Here is a 21,626-nt window from a genome sequence, read left to right on the forward strand (position 1 = left end):
TTTAGTATTTTTCTTTCGATTTTTTTTTTGGTCATTAATTTTCTTTCAAAAACTAAATGTAGAGTCAAGACCATTATATGTTTCGAATAATTTCGATGCGGCTTAATTTGAAAAAAAATAATACTTTCAAAAATGAATCTGTATAATATCTAGGGAACGAAAGAAAAAGAATTCTGTTAAAATTTTTCTTACTTTTCTTAAAATATGCGTTTAAAGTTGAAAAGTTGCGCAAAAGTGTCACTTATTTTTAGCAATTAGAAAATATACAAAAAAAAAAAAATAGAAAAATTCTTAAAAATGTAAACAGAATTATTAATTCATGTTTAAAATTAGTTAATTATTTTTTTAAATAATTAAACTAGTGAAAAAATCATAATAAAAACATATTTCTAAAGTTGGTTTGTAAAATAACCTAAAAATTTTTACGATTTTTATCAATTAATTACAAGAAAGTGAAATTATTAAATTAAATAAAAACTCACCGAATATAGAATATTTGTGATGAACTTTCAGGTTTTCTTAGAATTTTCTTCATTTTTATTTTAAATATACAAGAAATATTAAGTTGAATGTACTCGATTTCTGAATTTTTGTCAACTTTTGCATCTCAATATTTACGTGTTAAAGAAAAATAAATAAATTTAACATTCTCACAACTTTTACCTAATTCGACATCTGCATCAAAATTTTCCTTTTGGTCCCAAATCTAGTTTAAAAGATATAAATGTTTAAAAATTGTACTTTTTTTCAGGTTAAAACTGTTTATTTGCTTCTAACTTGAAGTTAAGATTATTTCTCCTTCAGGATAAAAAACCAACTTCAAGTTAGAAGCAAAAATTTTTTTTTATATTTCATTCCCTGGATATCATACAAAATTATTTCTGTTATCAATTTTTTTTTTAAATTACTAATTATTTTTTTGTATTAAAAACAATTAATGAATGTCAAGTTTAAAAATGTTTTCACAAATTTTGTTTCTAATTTTATTTTGAAATTTCGCGCCACACGTTTCAGGGACGCCAACTGTGCGGCTATTTTCCAAATAATTTGAATTCTTGAAATTTGAAAATCTCATAACAAAAAAAAAGAAAGTAATAAATTAAATTTACAAAGAAATTGATAAAAGAATAGCAAAATTTTGTTCGTAACTTGTAAAATTTATAAGGAAGTTAAAAAAAACTCTTTTTTTTTTTTTAAATAATCGAATACATTTTCCCGCCTTTGCGATTTTATCGACTATAGATATTAACGTTTTAATTTTCAAAGATGTCGCTGCAGAGACTTATTTTACCCATACACAAACCCCTCTAGATACTATTGTATTTATGTGTTCCCACCTCAAAAAGTTGTTTTCCCGCGAATTTAATAAAGTTTATAGTGTTCCGGGTGTGTGACATTGATAAGTTTTGTTAATTTATTGAAATAGATAAATATTTTGTTTTATTATTGTTTTTTGTTGATTGTCAACGTTAGTCAACATTGTTTAGATGAAAATGCGCTTTCTGGGATAGATGAAATTTGTGTGTATATAACAATTTTCAAAGGTTATGTCAAGTTTAAACACGTCAAACATACATTAAAAAGTTTCTTTGTGTGTCTTATCATAAAATATCCTTTTTTTTATGAAAGGTAAAATTTTACAATTGGTTACTTTATTGTAAAGTAAAGAATAATTAATTGTTATAGAATTACTCTTTTTTTTTAGAACAATTTTTTTGATTTTCTTTGGTGTCCTTGAATTTAAAGTGATTTAATAAATTATGGAGGAGCCTGTTAAAGTTGAGGAATCCAGTGCAGAAATTGTTGCGATGCCGAAAAAAAAAACTCTAAAGCAGGGTAATTAAATGTTATTTATTAATTTAATAATTTTTCTTTTAACTTTTCATAATTATTTATCAAAATTCATTTTAATAAAATAATTATATTCAACATTCTTTATGTAATGTTTACATTAATTTATCTGCCTTATTTTTAATAGATATTTCATATAAAAATTTTAATAATAATAATTAATAATTTTGTTAAATTAACTTTTTAAAATTTTATTTTAATTTTATAATTAGCATTTTTTTTTATATTAAAATAAATCATTGGCTTATTAAATTCCATTTGTTTTTCGTTAAAACCGTTTTTTTTTTAATATAAAATTTTCATTTATTTATTTTATTATTTTATTAATATTAAATAAAAATTTAATTCACCAGCACGATTATCATTTCAAATGTTGAGTTCTGCTGAATCGCCAAATGTGAACAAGAAGCGTAAACTCGCGTCTCCAACACTTGTTGAATGTAAAAGTCCAAAATTATTGAAAACAATGAATAAACAAAATTCATTTGACTCGCCAAAAACAAATGTAGTAATGGAAGTTATCGATCTTGATAATGACGATGAAAAGGCTAGTGAACAATTAAATAATGAGAAATCAGTAAATGATGAAACAATCGACAATAATGAATCGTCAAACATACAAATTACTCCAAAGTCAAAAACAAAAAAACCCGATGAAAAATCAACTGTTAAATTGGGTTCGCTAACACGTTATCTCACTAAAACTGAGAATAAAGAGTTATCGAAAAATAAATCTGAATCACTTAAAGAAAATGTAAAACCTAAATTGACGAATAATTCTGAATTGGAAGAAATGAAAACACCAATTGTAATTGTCGAAAGAATTTTGGATAATACAAAAGTCACCAGTGAATCAACAATAGAGGAGAATATTGAAAAAGATGAAAGTGAAAAAGATGAAATTGATTTGGAACAGGAGAATGATATTTCGAAATTTGAATCGGATAGTGAAAGTTCTGATGATGATCAAGTTACGGATAATAAAACAGATGTGGATGAATCTGAAGAGAAGAGAAAAAATAATGAATTATTGACACCACGTTCAAAAAAAGAAATTGAATTGAAACAAAAGAAAATGACACCAAAACAATTGGAAAAACAAATGGAGAAACAAAAACGTAAAGACGAGAGAAAACAATTAAGACTGGTAATTTTTTTTCAAATATCCATCCAAAAAAATATAAAATTACTTTTATTAATATTTCTTTTTTTTTATATATATAGGAAAGGGAAAGAAAAAGAGACGAGGAACGTGAAAATCGCAAGAAATTAAAGGATAAATTAAAGGAAGAAAAAAAGAAAGAGAGAGAAGAAAAGGAATTAAAGAAGCAAATGGAAATTGAGTAATAATTTGTTTTTTTCAAATTCCTAATTTTTTGATTTAATTTTTTTTTTTAATTTATAAAAAATATATATTTTCCAGACAAAAGCAAAAGGAGAAGGAGGCAAAAAAAGAAGATCAACGAAAACGCGAAGAGGCAAAAGAAGAAGAGAAACGAAGAAAAGAAGAAGAGAAATTGGAAGCCGAACGAAAAAAGCAAAAAGCCGCTTCAACTTTTGTCAGTTTTTTTGTGACAAAAAAACCATCATTAGAAATCAAGACTGAGCAAAAAAAGATTATAACAAATAATTTTATGCCATTTGAAGTGAAAGCCGATATGAGAATTGCACCGGTTTGTCGACGATTTATAACTAACGATGAGAGGCAAAAATTTGACGAAAATCATGAGAATCAATCATTGGATAAATGTAAATTATATTTGGGTGAAATAAAAAATAAAGAATATGTTAGAAGAAAATCGGGAAAAACATGGCCACCGGAGACAAAAGAGGAAGACGACGATGACGTTGTAATATTAGGTAAAATTAAAATAAAATTTAATTTTCTTTAAGTATGTTGTAATTGTTTTTTTAATTTCCATAGAGAATGAAAACAAGGAGGAAAAATATAATGTTGTGGATCGTGGAAATGTCACCGTGGAGAAACATCGTGCAAAATTGCTCATGTTCAATGAAAATCGACGACCTCCCTATCGAGGAACTTGGAGGAAGAAAAGTTCTTTAATCACTCCACGAAAACCATTCACCAAAGATGTGGTAAGTTTTTGTTTTAAAGAATTATTATTTAACTTTTTTTTTTTTTTTTAATAAAGCAATGATTTTCTTTTCTTGATAATAAATTTTCATAGACAAGAGGAGAAAATATTCTTTAGAGATGTATGATTACAAAAATTTCAATAATTTTACTCATTATTTTATTCACAACGTTTATGATCAATGATTTAGAAGGAAAATATATTTCCATTCAAATTATCATATTTTATCGCTAAAAAAAAAAATTTGCAATGTTTCTCGATCAACAATTTAAAAAAAAACAAATTGTAGCTAAAAAATAATTTCCAAAAAAAAAAAATCAGAAATTTTTATTTGATTTTTGGTAAATTGTAAAATAAAAAAAATTTTTGGAGGGTAGGAAAAAGAAATTCATTTATCGATTCTAATTCAATATTTTAATATAAAATAATTATTTAAAATATTGAGTTTGATTATATACAGAAAAAGTTTTCAATTTTTATGAAAAATATTTTCCATACAAAAATTTCCGTCGAGTAAAAATTATTTAGAAACAATTTATGAAATAGAATTTCGTTTTTTAATTTTAAAGTTTTTATTTAAAATTCACATAGTTTTTTGATAAAAATAATAAAATTTTTGAAAAACTATTAAAATTATTAAAAATAATGGATTTTGCGAAGAATTTTAGATAAAAATTTATAAATACTTTAATTTTTGTATAGTTCAAGATTTTTATAGTTACTATTAAGATTTTTAGAATTAATTGAATTTCAGAAGATTTGAAATTGGAGTTTTATGTAAATTTGAGTTGCTGAAGATTTTTTTTATACAATTTTTTTTTAACAAAAATTGAGTTTTAGAGAATTTTTAATTAAAATTTTTTGAAAGTAATCGAAATTCCGAAGAATTTTCGTTAAAATTTTTTAAATTAATTTTTTAAGGTTTTTCAGCTAAATTTTTGGTTAATGATAAAATTTAAAACAATTTCTAATTGAAATGATTTGAAAATAATTGAAATTTTAAAAAGAATTTCATTAAAATTTTTGAAAATATGTAATTGAATTTTTTTTTAACAAATTATACATTGTTTGTTTAACATAATTTTCATTTGATCGAATTTTCATTTATCACAATTTTTATTTTAAAAATAGAATTCACATTTAATAGAAAAAAAAAACAAAATTCGAAAAGTTGGGGAAAAACGCAAAATATTATCTGGAAGTCAGGGAAAATTATAAAAAAAATTTTTGGCAACACTGTATCTAATTTAGATTTTTTGTTTTTTTTTATTTCTTATAACTTATAATTCACTGTAAATTTTTTAATATTCCAAATTCATCATTACAAAGATTTTATTTATTTATACATAATCTCTTGTCACATACAAGCTAAAAACGATTTTTATATTTTTTCATTCTTTGCGACTTTTTTTTTGTATTACTTAAAATTATATTCTCTGTAAGTATAACTGCCGCAAATGGAATCACTTTAAATTAATTTTTTAAAATACGATGACACTACCATTCGGAATAATATCGCGCTTTATTTTTAGCATTTAATTTCATCGAGATTTATTTAATTTTATTTTTAAAGTTCAGTATACATTTTATAAAAACTAACTATAGATTTTTAATCTCAATTAATTATTTAGAAGAATGTATGATTCTCATACATAATTATAAAAGGCACTTTTCACGCTCCTGTTTTCTTTATTATAATTCTAAAAAACAGAAATCTACGAGCAGCATCGAAATTCTATCACTGTCTACAATACTTTTTTTTCTAGTTTACAAAAAAAAAAAAAATTAATTTTCTGGCACAATTTTATTTTCTCATTATTTTCTTATATATTATCAGTTAACTAGAGTTTTTGTTTTCAAAATCCATTTCGCACTTGTCTGCATTTCTCTTTGGCAAATTTTTAACTGTGGTTTGCAAATTATTGTCTGTTAATTTTTTGCTGGTAGTAAATTTATTTTTGAAGTGCGAAAATTTCTTCCCCCTTGAAACACGGCAAAGGAATTTTTTCGATGAACCTTACGATGTTTCGCTAAATGATCACTGCGGGCAAATCGTTTTGAACAAAGTTCACAGGGATATGGCTTAACTCCGGAATGTGATCTTCTATGCCTGGCTAATTCGTCAGATCGACTAAATCGCCAGCCACATCCTGCCCACGTGCAAGCAAATGGCTTTTCGCCCGTGTGTCTTCGTAGATGAGCTTTTAAATGTGAAGCTTTCGCGTAAACCTAAAAAGAAAATAGTTTTTTCATTTATTTCTATTTATATCTGTTTTTTTTCGATTATTTAATTCGATTTTTGTTAAAATTTACATTCGTATTTAAAATTTAAATTAAATTAAATTTAAATAGATTCGAATAGAAAATAATTCGTTTGATTCTGTGTTCTTTGGAACAGAAAAAAAAAAAAAAAAAAAACGAAGAAATTTGATTAAAATTACCTTTACGCAGCCTTGATATGTGCAGGGAAAGCAGCGATCTTCAGCCGCTTGCGTTAAACTTCGATTCGTATAATCGTGAGTCGCTAAAGCCACATCCGCAGATGAGGGTACCAATTGATTATTTTCTTCTATTTGATTGTTATTGTAATCTGCAATTAAATTCTTTTTAGAAATCCAAAAAATTAAATTTAGATTTAAAAAAGGGGAATTTTTCTAATTTTTTTTTTTTTTATAATGAATTTACCTGACGTAATATTTTTCCTATTTTAATATGCAAATTAAAATTATTTACAATTATTAATTATTTAATTTTGAAATTATTTTTCACATTAATTTTTCTTTATTTTAAAATCACCTATTTCTGTGGAACTTAAAGAATCCTCCAATGTCCTGAGATCGATACCAAGAACTAATAATGGCTCATCATGCTGAAATGGCTGTTGAGGTTTTGGTAATGGAAGATGCAAAAATCCCTCGCATCCTGGTGTACAAAGTGGTGTTCTTTCAGGAAGTCCCACATTCCATTCTCTGTCTAAACACCAATCTAGTTCTGTATCAAGTTCACTTAATTCACTGAAACAATCTGTAAAAAAAAAAAAAAAATTCCAATGAAAAAATTAATTAATTTTGAAATTTTTAATTTAAAAAAAAAATTAATTTTTAATAGATATTTCTTCAATTTTGAAATTAATTTTAAAATAATGAAATTTATTAAATTAATTGAATTATTTAGTTGATTTAATAATATAAGTGAATTAATTTTCAGTTATAATTATTATTTACTTGAAGAAGTAAAAGTATTTGTTGACCAATTGCTCCATTGTACTTCAGGTGAATATTTTATATCCGTGTAACACTCGATTCCATTATTATTTGTTAGACTAAATGAATTTTCCGTAAATTCTGAATAATCACTAATTGATGTTGTGCAGGAAGTTTCATATTCATATGAAAAAGACGTTGTTGGAGATTGTAATTGTTTTTCATTGAGAACATCCATATCCAATCCTAATGCCGAAAACAGTAATTCGTCTGTCATCTGAAAGAATTGAAAAAATTCATTGTTGAAAAAAAATTTTCTAAAAATTATTTTTCATTATCTTATTAATTTCGATTTTTTTTCAAGGAATTTTATTTTTTTTTTTTTTATTAATAAAGGCAGTAGATTTAAAATTGAATGAAATTGTTCTTTATGTATAAAAAACAAATTTCTTTTTTCAATCATTAACTGGAAAATAAAAATTATTGATTTCGAGAATACAATCGATTGGCATTTCTATTATTTATATCTAATGGGAATAATGGACATTTTTTTTATTTTTAAATGACTAAGAACGTGTGATTGTCAAGTCACTCGATATACGTTCGCCGTATGTGGTAAAAATTAATCGTATAATGAATTACGCGGCTTTTAATATCGTTGAAACAAAGTCATTGCTGCCACGTTGTCGACCTTTCTGATATATATATAATATATTTCATGACATTCACGCCAATTAATTAATTATATCGTGGAAAAAAATTTAATTTCAAAACAATATTTCGATTTAAATAATACAGACAATTTTACACATTATAGGTATATTATTAACTTTTTTTTTATTTTCAAAAATTAAAAAAAAAATCCGTATGCTTTTTAAAATCAGTACAATTTTTTTTTTAATAAATAATTTTTAAAATTAAAAACTTTTTTTTTAACATTAGCATTTTTAGAAAAAAAATTTTTGTCATGAAAAGCTTAAATGGAGAAAATATAACAATAATATTAATTAATTTTAATTTTGAATGAATCACCAATGGGAATTTATTTTAAAAAATATTCATAATAAAAACAAATTTTTTTTATTTTTCTTTGAACAAATCAAAATAAAATCTTTCAAATGAAAAAAATTTGCTTTTGTTTATTAAAATTGGTTAAAATATATGACTTTACCAAGATTTTAAGACAAATTTACAAAATATGGAATAATAATGATTATTATTATAACAATCATTGTAAAGTTGGAACTATTTGTTATTTTTTAATCGTTTTGAAAGTTCTTTCAAAATTTTTAAGAATTAATATAATTTTTTATTTTTCAGTATAAAATCTTTTTTTGGATATGCGCCATTACGTTTTAGTATTAAAATTCATTAAATAAAATCAAAAACTAAATTAATTCTATAATAATAATAATAATAATTATTATTATTATTATTTTTATAATTGTAAACGATTTTTATGCAGTAATATTTTTTATTTAAAAAAATTTCTTTTGAATAATTTTTAGTAGTTGAAAATACAACAATACTCATTTTTCAAAATTTGTAAAAATATTATTTTCAATTAAAAAAAATAAGTAATTTTGAAAAATGATTTTTGTAATTATTATTTTTAACTATTTAAAATTATTTGAAATTATTATTTGAAAATAATTTTATTTTTTTAAAATAAAAAATAACAAATCATTAGAAAAATAATCATAGTAGGTAAATTTCAAAAAAAATATTTTATATTACTTTAGTTTTTTTTAAAAAAAGTTTTCAAAAAATTGTTGAAGTAATTTCGAAATTATTAAATTCAAATATTTTACAATTTCTGACTTTTTCATATCAAATTTAATTTTGAAATTCCAAACTTTGCGCTCTTTTGAATTTTGAATAAAAATTAAATGTCTTTTGAAATTATTAAATTCGCGCAGTACTTACAGTAAAATTTGAACTATCCTCGATCATTTTGAAAATGAAATATTCCCAATTTTACTATTGAATCACCAAATTCACTTGAACTCAAAAAATTAAATAAAAAAAAAAATTATTTTATTTTTTTAATTGAATTATTTTTCTTTTTTTCATTTATTCGAATTCAATGAATTAAAATTTGAATTATTAATTTATTATTTTTTTTTAAAGGAATATTATTGTTGATATTTTGTTTCTTGATAGTCGGGGGATTTTAGTTGTTGTTTTCACGTTAGAAGAATATTTATTAATACCGAATAACGAATACCATCTCGCTCGAGGGTCGTTTGAAAACTGGAGGGTTCGTCAACGGAATTCAAGGAGAGACGATCTCGCTTCGAGATTTGTGATATCGGTGTTTGTACCACCCGGTACCGTCACCATAATCTCCCCTGGGACCAGAAATGGTCCAGGCTAATCCCAGATCTCAGGGACCATGCGAGACTCCAGACGCGTGGTACCATCGTCGCTCCATCGTCTCTGCTAATTATTGGAGAATTAATTTGCAATATTTACGAGCACAATTTCTCGATAATTCAGAGCGTGTGTCTCTCTATCTCTCTCTCATGCATTCGATTCTCATTATAATCATTAATTTGACATCTGTCATTTTTTTTCCACCTTCATATATTCAATCAAGCGTCTAATCTTCCGGGGCGCGTATGAATATCCCCCCCCCCCCCAAAAAAAACTCATTAAAATTTCCATTTCAAAGAATTTTATTAGAGTTTTTCTTTTAGCCGAATTTTTTTTTTTAATTTGTGTTTAATTTGAATTTAAATTAAATTTAAGAATTCTTCTTTATCCATTTGGTTATTTGAAAGAATTTTAATTTCACCGACATTTTTAGCAAAATTTTCATTTCTTTGAATTTGTATTCAATTTGAATTTAAATTAAATCCGAATTTTTATTTGGCAAAATTTTTGTGTCACCAAATTTTTATTTTAACAGAGTTTTTTTTTTATCCATTTGTTTATTTAAAGGAATTTTTAACTTTATCAATTTTTTTTTTAGCCGAATTTCTGTTTAATTTGAATTTAAAATAATATAAATTTTCCAGAATTTTTGGGACACTAAATTTTTATTTAACAGAATTTTAAATAATTGTTGTAAATAAAAATTCAAATAAGTGAAGAGATTTGATGAAATGAAAATTTGTGGAATTTAAAAATTCATCTCAATTAGAATTCTGTTGAAAATTCTGCAAAAAAAAAAGAAAAAAAATTTGCTTCATAATTAAATAAATAAATTATTCATAAATAAATAAATATTAAATTAGTTAATAATTTAATTTATAATAAATAAATTTATAATAAATAAATTAATAATAAATTAATAAATAAAATATTTAGTTTCTATAATTCTGAGTATATTAAAATTTAATTACGATTCTTTTTCTTATGGAAATCGTTTAATGAATTGAAACTTCCATTTTATTGTTTTCATTTTTTTTTCTTATATTATCAATAACTTCGTTTTTTGATTTAAATTTAATTGAATACTTGATAATTACGTTGAAATTGTTGTTTGTTATTTGCCGAGAATTTTTTTGGAAATACACACTAAAATAGAGTTTATATAAGATTATTATTTAATGATATTTTTAATCTGCATTTATTAATGAGAATTACGAAGAGAATTATGGCTCTGATTGTAACAATGTATGATAATTTCTTTTATGAAATCTGAGTATCGCAAAATATTTCCAATCAGTTTTATATATATATATATGCATATAGTAAATTATTATTATTTATTAAAATACCAAATATCTAAATGAATTTCCAAATAATTTCAATGAAATTCAATGCCACATCGGATTTTCGGAAAAAATTAATATTTTGCTGTTTTTTTTTCATTTCAAAAAAAAAAAAAAAAAAAAAAAACAGTTGATTTTTATTAAAAATTTATATTTAAAGTTTTGTTTTTAATTGCTGTGGATTATGAGAGTAGAAAAAAAATTTCTACTTAGTCTGATTTGTTTTCAATTGGCTCGTGACTGATCATCAGCACGTGGATCTCGATTTTTTTATCTACCTCATAAACACCCATGCTATGAGTTTTATTTTACGATTTATAGAAGCAGGATATGAAATATAAAGATAATTTTCTTGTTTAATTCAAGTCATTTAATTACAGGATGACATATATGTATCAATGAACGATACGAGATTATTTTTATTCCGCAAATGATTTTTAAATTAAAATTTTAGTGAAAACGTTTTGTTTATATATATTTTTTTAAATAGTTTTTTAATTAATAGTTATTTTACTAATAGTAATAATAATTTTTTAAAAGTTTTTTAATAAATTAAAAAAATAATAAATATTTTTATTAATATATTATATATTATTATATTAATATGAAATATTTATATTAATAATATAATAGTAAAATTAATAAATTAAAAAAATTAATCAATTTTTTTTCAAAATTAATTTTTATATTTTTCATATAAAATTTTCACTAATTCTATTTAATTATTTTAATAATTTAATTTTAAAAAAAATTTATTTATTTATTTATTAAAAAAAAAAAAAAAAAAAAAAAAAAAAAAAAAAAAAAAAAAAAATTGTCACAAATGATGAAATATACATAATGAATAAAAAAATGTTTCTTATCGTGAAAGTTTTTAACGTAAGTTTGAAGTAGCACGTTATAATTTATTATTTACTATATGTGTTGTCACACGCCGGGCCATCTGTAATGACTGTTTTATGCCCTATTGAGATTAGTTCTGCTCCTCTTAGTGCAAGGCTGATTAGGTCAACTAATCAACTCTGAGTAATTGCTGAATACCTCCAAAATTCCCTGCGATATCTCTACATAGACATTTAACAAATATTAAAAAAAACTAAATTAATCATCAATTTTATTAATAGAATATTTATCACCGACTTTTTTTCCATAAATTTATATTTTATATTTAATTAAAAATATTAAAAACGGATATTTCGAAAAAAAAATGAAATTTAACGTTAAAAAAATATATTTTTTTTTAATTCTTCGACAAAATTATTTATATATATATATATTATTTTTATTTAATAAATAAATAATATTACTTTGAAAATAATAATTTTATAATTTATAATTTTTATAAAAATTATAAAATTATTGTAGATATTAAAATTTTGAATTTTTTTTTTATTTTTATCAAAAAATTGAAAACGTGGATAAAAAAAAATATTTATTATTTCAATAGTAGTAATTGGTTTATATTCTTTATTTATTGGAAAATGTTATTTAATATCTAAAAGCAAAACTATTAGAAATATAATTCCTTTTTTCTAATGAAAATTTTTACATTACAAAGTTTTATCGGTTTTGTCTCACTTACATTGAGACATTACAGTAATGCATATCTGGCTCGTACGTCATATTTTTTAAGTTGATTGCATCTGTTTCTATATTAGTGTGTTTCAAGGCACTCTCTGGTACATTTTTTTTTTTTGGAGGCTGATAATTATAATTTTACTGCACTTCAGCCAGACGATAATCACTTAATATTATAATATTAATTGGAAAGAACAATTTTTAATACATTTTAACTATAGGATATATAAATAAGTCTTTAAATCTTACAAAGAATTATAAAATAGAGGTGTCAATTTTACTTCAATTATTTTCATATAACAAAAACTAAAAAAAAATCTTGAATTTTCGTGAAAAAAAGAAAATTATACGCAACGAAAAAAATTATTTTATTCAAATAATTATTTGAATATCAAATAAATATTTATTTCTATTAAATAATTATTATTTGTGTCAATTAAATGGTATTTGTTTGAAATACAGAAATTATTGGTTCAAATAGAATTTGAAATATTTATTTGATAATTGTCGAGGAATCGAGTATTTGAATTAAAATTTTTTTTCAGTGTAATTACAGTAATTAAACGAATTCGATCGAAATTAAAATTTTTTATTTTTTGATAAGGACTGAATTTGATAGAAACCAAAATTGACATTTTAAGTGGATTGCATCTGTTTTTGGTATTTCATGGCACTTTGATATTTTTTAAGGAGGGTTGATATTTAATACTACTTTATTTAGACGATAATCATGTCGGCACTAACATTAACGTCAAAGGGTTTTGTAAAACATAATTTCACTACGTCGAAAAATTATTATTATTATTATTTTTATTTGTCTAAAAGTAACGATATCTGATTACTTAAATGGATTAAATAAAAGAGGATTAAGAATAATTTATTTGATTAAACTAAAAATTTATATAAAAAATAATGTAGAATAATAATAATTAATAATTAGTAATTAATAAAATAAAATAATGGTATAATTATAATTACATTATATTATTATATTATTATAATTATTATAATAATTATTATTATTATATAATAATTTACTAATTTAATTAAAAATAATTTCATCAGGAAATTCTGCATTAATATATATTTCTATTTCACATAAAAAGTTTTTGTCTTTACTAGTTTAAATAAAAAAAAGAAAAAATTATGAAATTAATTTGTTTTTGTAGAAATTATTTGGTTTAATTTATTTATTTCTAATTATAAATATTTACTTGTCAATACTTTTTATATTTGTAAAATCAAAGAATTATCAAAACATGTAAATATTTTTTTTTTGCAAAAAAAAAAATGCGATTTTAAAATTAGCATTGTTTGGCAGGATAAAAATTAATTTTTATCTCTTCGATACTGTGCATTGACTTCATCCCACTGACTCGGGATGTTTCAAGCAGGACGAATCTAATCTTGTCTATAAATGATAGCAAAAGAAACTTTTCATGGTCATTGTAAAGATTGGAAACTTCACAATGATAACAAACGCTAATCATATATTATTACATCCCATAAATTCCCATAATTGTTTTTTTTCCTCCTTTTATTTAGACAAAAAATAATCATTAAATAAAAATATAAAGTTGATTTTCTATTTAAATTGCAAATAATTAAATTTCAACAATAAAAATCAATGTTTTTTTTTTTTTTTGTAAAAATGAATTTTTATTTAGAAATCAAAAGTTCTTTGATTACACCAAGAGAAAAAATATGTTTCTTTCGGAGCGAAATAAATATTTATTTGTTTCAAATCAAATAAATTTTGTTTGGGTTAAATAAAAATTTCATTTGTTTTAAATCAAATAAATTTTGTTTTGGTTAAATAAAAATTTTATTTGTTTCAAATCAAATTTTGTTTTGGTTAAATAAAAATTTTATTTGTTTCAAATCAAATAAATTTTGTTTTGGTTAAATAAAAATTTTATTTGTTTCAAATCAAATAAATTTTATTTTCGTTATATAAAAATTTTATTTGCGCTAATTAAAATTTTTTATTTAAAACAAATAAAAAAATTATTAGACTCTGAGATAAATATATTTTTATTTTCTTCAAATAAATTTTATTAGAAGCAAATAAAATTTATTTAGAGCATATAAAAATATATTTGTCTCAGAGATTAATAATTTTTATTTATTTTTATTCAAATAAATTTTATTTGCTTCAAATAAAATATTTCTCTGGGTGTAGATTCAATTTATTCATTTTTCATTTGTTTTCGAAAATAATTAAATTTAAAATATAAACTTACGGTATTTTACTTCCGAATGATGCACTTGATTAAAAAAAAAAAATCTAATATCCTTGTACAATTGATGGCAACAGGAAAATTTCAGAAAAAATTAATTCACATTAACACTTCTTATTTTATTGTCACTTGTACTAGTATTGTAAAATAAAATTCCAAAGAAAGGAAATTTTATTTTGCTTCTACATTTTTTTGCTCCAAAAAAATCCAATGATTGTTTTGTCATTTATTTTTAATTAAAAAACTTTGGATATTTAGTAGATAATATTCTTTTTTTTTTCTTTTTTTTTCATCTTTGGGAATTATTTTGGAAAATTTCATTTTTTTCGCAAAACATTGTTATTGGCAATGATGTCATTTAAATTTGTTATGTTTGTTTATATAGAGTATGTCACGAATGTAAAATTGTGCTTTTCAAGACGACAAGATGTTTGCTGTATCGCGTGTCACACATGAGTTTGAGTTGTGAACTGCTTTAAGAAATATTATAAAGTCTTCGACTATTGTTTCGTGACTAACGAGAGAGAGAGAGAGAGAGAGAATCGTTATAAACACGTGCAAACTTGGAGCACATAAGCAGATATCAGACGTCAAGGAAGTGGCTCTGATACCGACGTCCTGCTTATTCATGTTCGACTCCATTTATGATCTCAACTGAAATTCCAATTAGATAAAAAAAAGCACACTTCTTTAACAGACGTGAGCTTTTAGTTAAAGAAGAGAAAAAAAAACTAAATGTCTCATATATTCGCGTAAATTTTGAATAACACCATTTATTTTTTTTACTTCATCAGAGAATCGTAGAAATTTATTTATTATATTTTTGTAATTGCAGAGTAACCTTGAATTTTTCAAAAATTATATTTCGATTTTTTTTGTACATTTTTTTTTTATCAATTTTTTGAAAACCTAGTATTAATTTCCTAATTAGGAAATCCAAAAATCCCAGGGCAGCAAATTTGAAGCAAAAAGAAAATCTTCCCCTATTCACAAATTGAAATATTTTATAATTTAATTTTTTTGTTTTTTAATAAAATAATATATGAATTTTGCAATTTTTATTAAATCGTTTTTTGGTTTGATTTTATTTTACAGAAATGGTTCGACTATGAAGTTGATTCCGATGAAGAGTGGGAGGAGGAGGAACCAGGAGAGTCTCTACATGGTTCGGATGACGAAAAAGATGAAGAGAATCCTGACGATAATGAATATGATGTCGATAATGAATTCATGGTTCCTCATGGGTTGGTTTTTTTTTTAAAATATAAATATATATTTGAATTTTCATAATTTGCAGTATATTGTAAAATAATTTATATTTTTCAGATATTTATCAGAAGAAGAAGCACAGGCGGAAGATGACGAGGATATGGTAATTTTATTTAATGAAAACTTATACTTTTTTATCTAGATAGCAAAAAAATATGATTTATTTTATTTTTATTTTATATTCTAGAACCCGGAAACACAAAAATTCAAACTCAAAATTTTGGGTGAACAATTTGAAGCTGAAAGAAATGCTAAAACAACTCAACTCAAGCCAAAAGTTATTGGTTGCATTTGGCAAAATTCTGATAATTCGTATGCGTCAAACAGTAAGTACTATTTATTTATATCTTATTAACTTTATCGTTAAATTATAAAATTTCAATTTTTTCTAAGTTTCTAAGCAAAAAAAAGCGATTTTTTTTTAATTAGGGCCTTTTTTGACAATTAATTCCTTTTTTTCTCAATTAACTTGTTTATAATTCATAAAATTTAATTAATACCTATTGTTATAATAATTTTTGGTTTTCATAATTATTTTTCATTTATTGTTAATAAATTGTTTATTCACAGAAACAATTAAAAAGTTTGCAATTGTTATTGGATTTACATTAAAATTTTTTTGTTCTTTCTAATGCATAAGGATCTGAAAAAATAATTATTACTAATAAAAAAAAATTGTTCTTATTCTAACATTTTTTTTTTATCGTTTACAACTTAATTATTATTTTATATTCGATTTAAATATAGAAAAAAAATTTATTTTCCTAATTTATCAATGTTGGATACAATTTGTCGTGAAAAAATTTTATCGACAGTGAATGATGTAGAAAACTTCCGTTTTATCTGTTAAAGAAATGCAAAATATTCAAATTTTTTTTTAATTTTATTTTATTTTCTTAAATTATTATGTAGTTTTGTGAAAAATAATCTGAAAAATATATAATTCGTCTGTAATAATTTAAATTATTACAATGGTAAAATATTAAATTCTATGATAAATTGAACGCTCCTTAAAGTATGCAACCACAATTACACGTGTGTTTTCCAGCCTATCACCTAGCAGGCTTTCATATTTTATTAGTATAAAAACTTTAATTTACTAATTGTAAATATTAATTTAAATATGGTTATATTATTCTAAATCATATATTTTTTAAACATTTTTTCATTATCTCTTTCAATTTTATTTTCTACTAAATTTTACGAATTCCACACAGAAATGTTAATTACATTTTTGACGAATTTTCAGAATATTTGTGAGGGAATCATTTTGTGAAATGTAAATATTTTAATGTTTTTATTTAAAATTCACATACTTCTTTTTTTTAGTGAAATGTTTAATTAACATTTTTTTCACTGACACAATTTTTATCTTCCTTTTCAAAAAAAAAATTTTTTTTTAAATTTCTAAATTAAAACAGTATTGTCACAAATCAGGAAAATATCAGGGAATTTAAAAAAATATACTGGAAAAATGTTGTAAAACATAATTAATGAAAATGACGAATTAAAAAGAAATATAAAAACTGCTCAAGTAGCTTTAGCATCATCATTTGCTTGCCATAACATTTCTATTCATGTGGTTTGAATTTTAGTAATTCTTCTAAAAAATAATTTTTTAAAGATTCAAAAATTGATGTGGGGATAAATTTAGAAAAAACGAAATGTGCACAAATTATAAAAAAAATGTTTTAAGTAAAAGAGTTGAAGGAAAAACAGTAGTCTTTAAAAAATACTAATTTTTCTGTATTAATAGACGAAAATACAAAAATTGATGAAAAACTTTTATACGTTTTGGTTCAGTATTTGTCTCCGGAAAAAAATTTTTATAAAATTTGTGTGATTTAATAGAACTGAATGCTAAAGACTGCAGAGCAGAAAATAATTATTTTCAAATAATTTGATGAAGTTGAAGCGTAAATACTTTTTTGAATTATTTGAATTTATTTAATTTATTTAATTATTTTTGAATTACGCGTAAATTTTAACTAATTTAATGCTGAATTTCAGTGAGAACGTACTCTCGTTGACAAAATTTCAGAACGCAATGGATTCTTAAACTAGAGTAAAATTTCCTGATTTGTCAAATGTATCTATTTTTTTTTTGATATTATGATGAAAATGATTTAAAAGAAGAATGGAATGTTTTACCTCAGTTATTTTAAAATAATTTGGAAGACGGTTCACTCAAAAATGATTTAGTTAAATTCTGGTCGAAAATAATTGATTTGCGATTAGTAACTGGAGAAATCATGTTTTAAAATTTACAATTGATAGTAATAAAAGCTCTCAGTTTGTCCAATACAGGCGCAGAACATTTATTTTCTATTGTCACAGATGTGTGATCAAAAGAAATAAATAAATTGAAAAATGATAAATGTAACTGCACTTTGCAGATTTCGAATTAGTTTAGAATGTTTAGGTTTAGAATGCACCTTTTTTCAAATAAATAATTGGCATTTAGAACTCATGGAACGTTCAAACTTATTCTAATTTTTCTCAAATATTTCTCAATTATTTTAAAATAAATATTTCAAAAATAATTCAATTATCGAAAAATTTATTCAAAATTATGATACAATTAAGTTTTTTTTTTAAAATAATAATAATTTAAATTATATTTTTGAATAAAATTGAATTTTCGAATATTATATAATAATAAAATGCTTGGTCTGTCCTTCTGTCCTAACTTGAAGTTGGCCTTTACTGATTTCACGTGTTTTTTTTGAATAGTAATCTTATGACGTGTCAAATTTTGACAATTCTTTTTCTCATTTTTGCCAAAGTTGTATAATTGTGTTTCCAAATTTCGGAATAAGTTTCTTTAAAATTCCAAATTCGAAAATTCAATTCACGAAGCTGAAGTACACAACGTTTACCAACGAAATTTTTTTTAAAGTTGTATATTCATTCAAAAATTGTTTACAAATACAAAAATTTTATGATGAGAAAAAAGATGCGCCAGGAAATTTCGTACAAGATAATAATTTGAAAAAAATTTATTTTTAAAAATTAATTTTTAAGGTACCAGGGGCCAACGAATACCTATTAAATATTAATTATAAAAACACAGGCCTCGAATCAACTTAAAGACACAAAAAAGTCGTTTTAGTCGTTTTATATTCCAAAAAAAGTGGATTTGTTTTTTATTTTAACAAAAATATTTTACAGATTTTTAAATAAAAAATTTTTTTTTAACAATAATCCTTTTCGAAGTGTTAAAGTTGAAATTTTTAGAAATAATTAAATTTCAAAAGATATTGTTAATTTTCAAACAATTATTAAATTTTACAAAACTAAAAATAATTTATCAAATAATTTTTGGAAAACATTTTTTAAATTTAATTAAATTTTCAAAGATTTAAAATTGAGATTTTTGAAATTAATTGAAACTTTCTGTGATTTTTAATTAAAATTTTAGATGATTTCACTAAAAATTTATTATAAAATGGTTTCAGATAGTTGAATTTTCAAAGAATATTATTAAAATAGTTAAAAATAATAGAATTTCCTTAGAGTTATAATTGAAATTATTAAATTTCAAAAAAAAAAAAAAATTTTCGATGGAAAATTTTAGAAATAATTAAATTTTAGATGCTTTTAAATTCAAATTATTATTGAAAATTCAATTAATTTTGAATTCAAATTTTTGAGAATAATGAAATTTTATTTGATTTTAAGTTTGGAAAATAATTGAATTTTAGTTCATTTTGAATTGAAAATTTTGGGAAATAATTGAATTTGAATTGAAATTTTGGATAATAATTTAATTTAAGTTTATTTTTGATTGAAAATTTGGATAATTAATTTTGAATAGAAATTTTAGAAAATAATTGAATTTTATTTTATTTTAAATTGAAAACTTGGTAAATAATTAAATTTTAAATTGAAAATTTTGGATAATTATTGAATTTTAATTGATTTTGAATTAAAATTTCGGGTAATAATTGAATTTTAATTTATTTTGAATTGAAATTTTAAAAAAAGAATTTAATTTTATTGTGATATATTTTTTTAAATTATAAACAATTGTTAAATTTCATAAAAATTTTAATTGAAAAATAATTTTGATATAATTGAATTTGTGATGTATTTCATTAAAATTATTAAAAATAATTAATTTAGTGAAGAATCAATTTAGTTCAAAATTTGTTAAATAATTGAATTGAAGAAGATCCGAATTAGTTAATATTCTTTAAATTTATTAATGTGACATTTTTTTTTTTTTGTAATTTTCAGTTCACTCTCAAGTTTTACAATTGCTGAAAGATCGTGAAATTTGGATAAACGAGATACCAATAAATTTACAATCGACAGCCGACAATGAGAGTTTGAATGGAAGTGAATGTGGAACACCATCGGGACGATTGAGTACGGGTCCGGGTGCAAAAAAAACCCGCGTCCCCGAAGAAGCATTACCTGATTTAATTCGATTAGTTCATGGAAATGTAAATGGTCGTGGATTTCTTGTTAAAGAATTCATGTGCTTTTGGACAAAGAAAAATGAACTTCGCGTCTCAAAAGTGAGTGTATCGAAAAAAATTCGCGAAATAGGAAGATGGACCGCATGCCTTGAAGAGGGTCCAATGCATCAAAAAAATTGTTGGATGGTCAATGAGGAGGTACGTAAAAAATATTTAAACACTGAAGATTGTGGTTTGCCAAATCGATGGAATTATATTTTAACACCGAAGCGACGAATCGAAGTTGTGACAGCGGCTGTGGCAGCTGATCTTCCGGAAAAAATTGAGAAAGACGACAAGGAGAAGGATAAAGAAAAGGAGAAAAAGAGCGTTCCACTAATTACTCAATTTACTAAGAAGTTCACTCAGGAAGAAATGAAGAAACAACTGTCAGAGATAACGGCTACAAAATCAACAACACCAACAGTAAATAAAAAACGAGTCGCTTTGATTTCCGTTGGTAGAGGTGAAAAATTTCCCAAATCACCGCGAATGAGTTTACTTAATAAATTTATGGTTGGCGATAATGCAAATCAAAGTAAAACAAATGCAAAAAAAATTGATGACAATGATGATGATATTATGATAATAGAGGACGATAAGAAGACAAATGAAATAAAAAATACTATTGAAAAGGAAAAAAAATTATCAAATAAAGAAAAAGAAGAAGAAGAAGAAGAAGTAGCAACAAAGGTGGAAAATACTAAAGCAAAGGAAATTGAATCAGAAGATGATTGTATAATGATTTTGGATGACTCGCACGAAGAGAAGAGCGAAAAAGCAAATTTAGATATTATTGATAAAAATGAAAGCTCTTTAAAAATTGTTATTAACGATAGTGAAAAAATTAATGAAACAAAAAAGGATGAATGTAAAATGGAAACATCGACTTCTGAATGATATTAAATTTAAAAAAAATGATAAAAAAATTTTTTTTGTAGAAGATCAGAAAAAATGTTTTTAAGTTGGAAAAAAAGAAAATGGCTTCTTTAAAATTGCTAACACGATAAATTACTTTTTTGTATATTATATTAAAGTGTAAAGCGATTTGTTATTTGTAACAATTAGAATATAAATGTTACTATTGTTTTGTCGCATTTACGTCGTTAAACGTAAATTATGTATAATTTTCAATTTAATTATATAGTTATTTCTTCAGCTTCATCAATTCGATTACAGTTTATAAATGTTATTTTATTAGGTGTTA

The 21,626-nt window shown here is 22.7% G+C and overlaps 3 protein-coding genes across 4 annotated transcripts in view; 1 reads left to right on the top strand and 2 right to left on the bottom strand.

The window, feature by feature from the left end:
• Window positions 1–799, bottom strand: part of LOC127284025 (synaptotagmin-11) — a 38,002-nt gene extending 37,203 nt beyond the window's left edge. Inside the window, exon 1 of the mRNA XM_051309308.1 lies at window positions 664–799. The gene's annotated coding sequence lies outside the window, so the exon portion shown is untranslated. The remainder of the gene's footprint in view (window positions 1–663) is intronic.
• Window positions 800–1,336: 537 nt separating this feature from the next.
• Window positions 1,337–21,626, top strand: LOC127283958 (chromatin assembly factor 1 subunit A-like). Its single transcript, XM_051309166.1, has 10 exons — window positions 1,337–1,629; window positions 1,706–1,836; window positions 2,205–2,998; window positions 3,076–3,194; window positions 3,275–3,711; window positions 3,776–3,948; window positions 15,783–15,931; window positions 16,014–16,059; window positions 16,144–16,282; window positions 20,196–21,626. Exons 2-10 carry the CDS (start codon window positions 1,761–1,763, stop codon window positions 21,317–21,319), a joined length of 3,057 nt encoding a protein of 1,018 aa, XP_051165123.1. The 5' UTR covers window positions 1,337–1,629; window positions 1,706–1,760; the 3' UTR covers window positions 21,320–21,626.
• On the bottom strand, window positions 5,194–15,167 carry LOC127283963 (transcription factor Sp1-like). 2 transcript variants are annotated; one of them, XM_051309175.1, is made up of 5 exons: window positions 14,691–15,167; window positions 7,172–7,427; window positions 6,744–6,971; window positions 6,389–6,537; window positions 5,194–6,176 (listed from the first exon to the last, which is right to left on the bottom strand). In XM_051309175.1, the coding sequence occupies exons 2-5, from the start codon at window positions 7,425–7,427 to the stop codon at window positions 5,877–5,879; spliced, it is 933 nt and encodes a 310-aa protein (XP_051165132.1). In that variant the 5' UTR covers window positions 14,691–15,167; the 3' UTR covers window positions 5,194–5,876. The 2 variants fall into 2 exon arrangements, with proteins under 2 accessions (XP_051165132.1, XP_051165131.1); XM_051309174.1 differs by lacking the exon at window positions 14,691–15,167 and adding an exon at window positions 9,077–9,558.

Source organism: Leptopilina boulardi, unplaced genomic scaffold (genome assembly GCF_019393585.1).
Source record: "Leptopilina boulardi isolate dan_hultmark-lab unplaced genomic scaffold, ZJU_Lbou_2.1 LbouV2_316, whole genome shotgun sequence".
NCBI classification, from domain to species: Eukaryota; Metazoa; Arthropoda; class Insecta; order Hymenoptera; family Figitidae; genus Leptopilina; species Leptopilina boulardi.

Coding starts and splice junctions, on each gene's coding strand:
- LOC127283958 (XM_051309166.1), top strand. CDS start 1,761: ATGGAGGAGCCTGTTAAAGTTGAGGAATCCAGTGCAGAAATTGTTGCG. Junction 3,712..3,775: donor CGATGACGTTGTAATATTAG/GTAAAATTAAAA, acceptor TAATTTCCATAG/AGAATGAAAACAAGGAGGAA. Junction 16,060..16,143: donor CGGAAGATGACGAGGATATG/GTAATTTTATTT, acceptor TTTATATTCTAG/AACCCGGAAACACAAAAATT.
- LOC127283963 (XM_051309174.1), bottom strand. CDS start 9,103: ATGATCGAGGATAGTTCAAATTTTACT. Junction 6,972..7,171: donor AAATACTTTTACTTCTTCAA/GTAAATAATAAT, acceptor TTTTTTTTACAG/ATTGTTTCAGTGAATTAAGT. Junction 6,538..6,743: donor TTTAAGTTCCACAGAAATAG/GTGATTTTAAAA, acceptor ATTTAATTGCAG/ATTACAATAACAATCAAATA.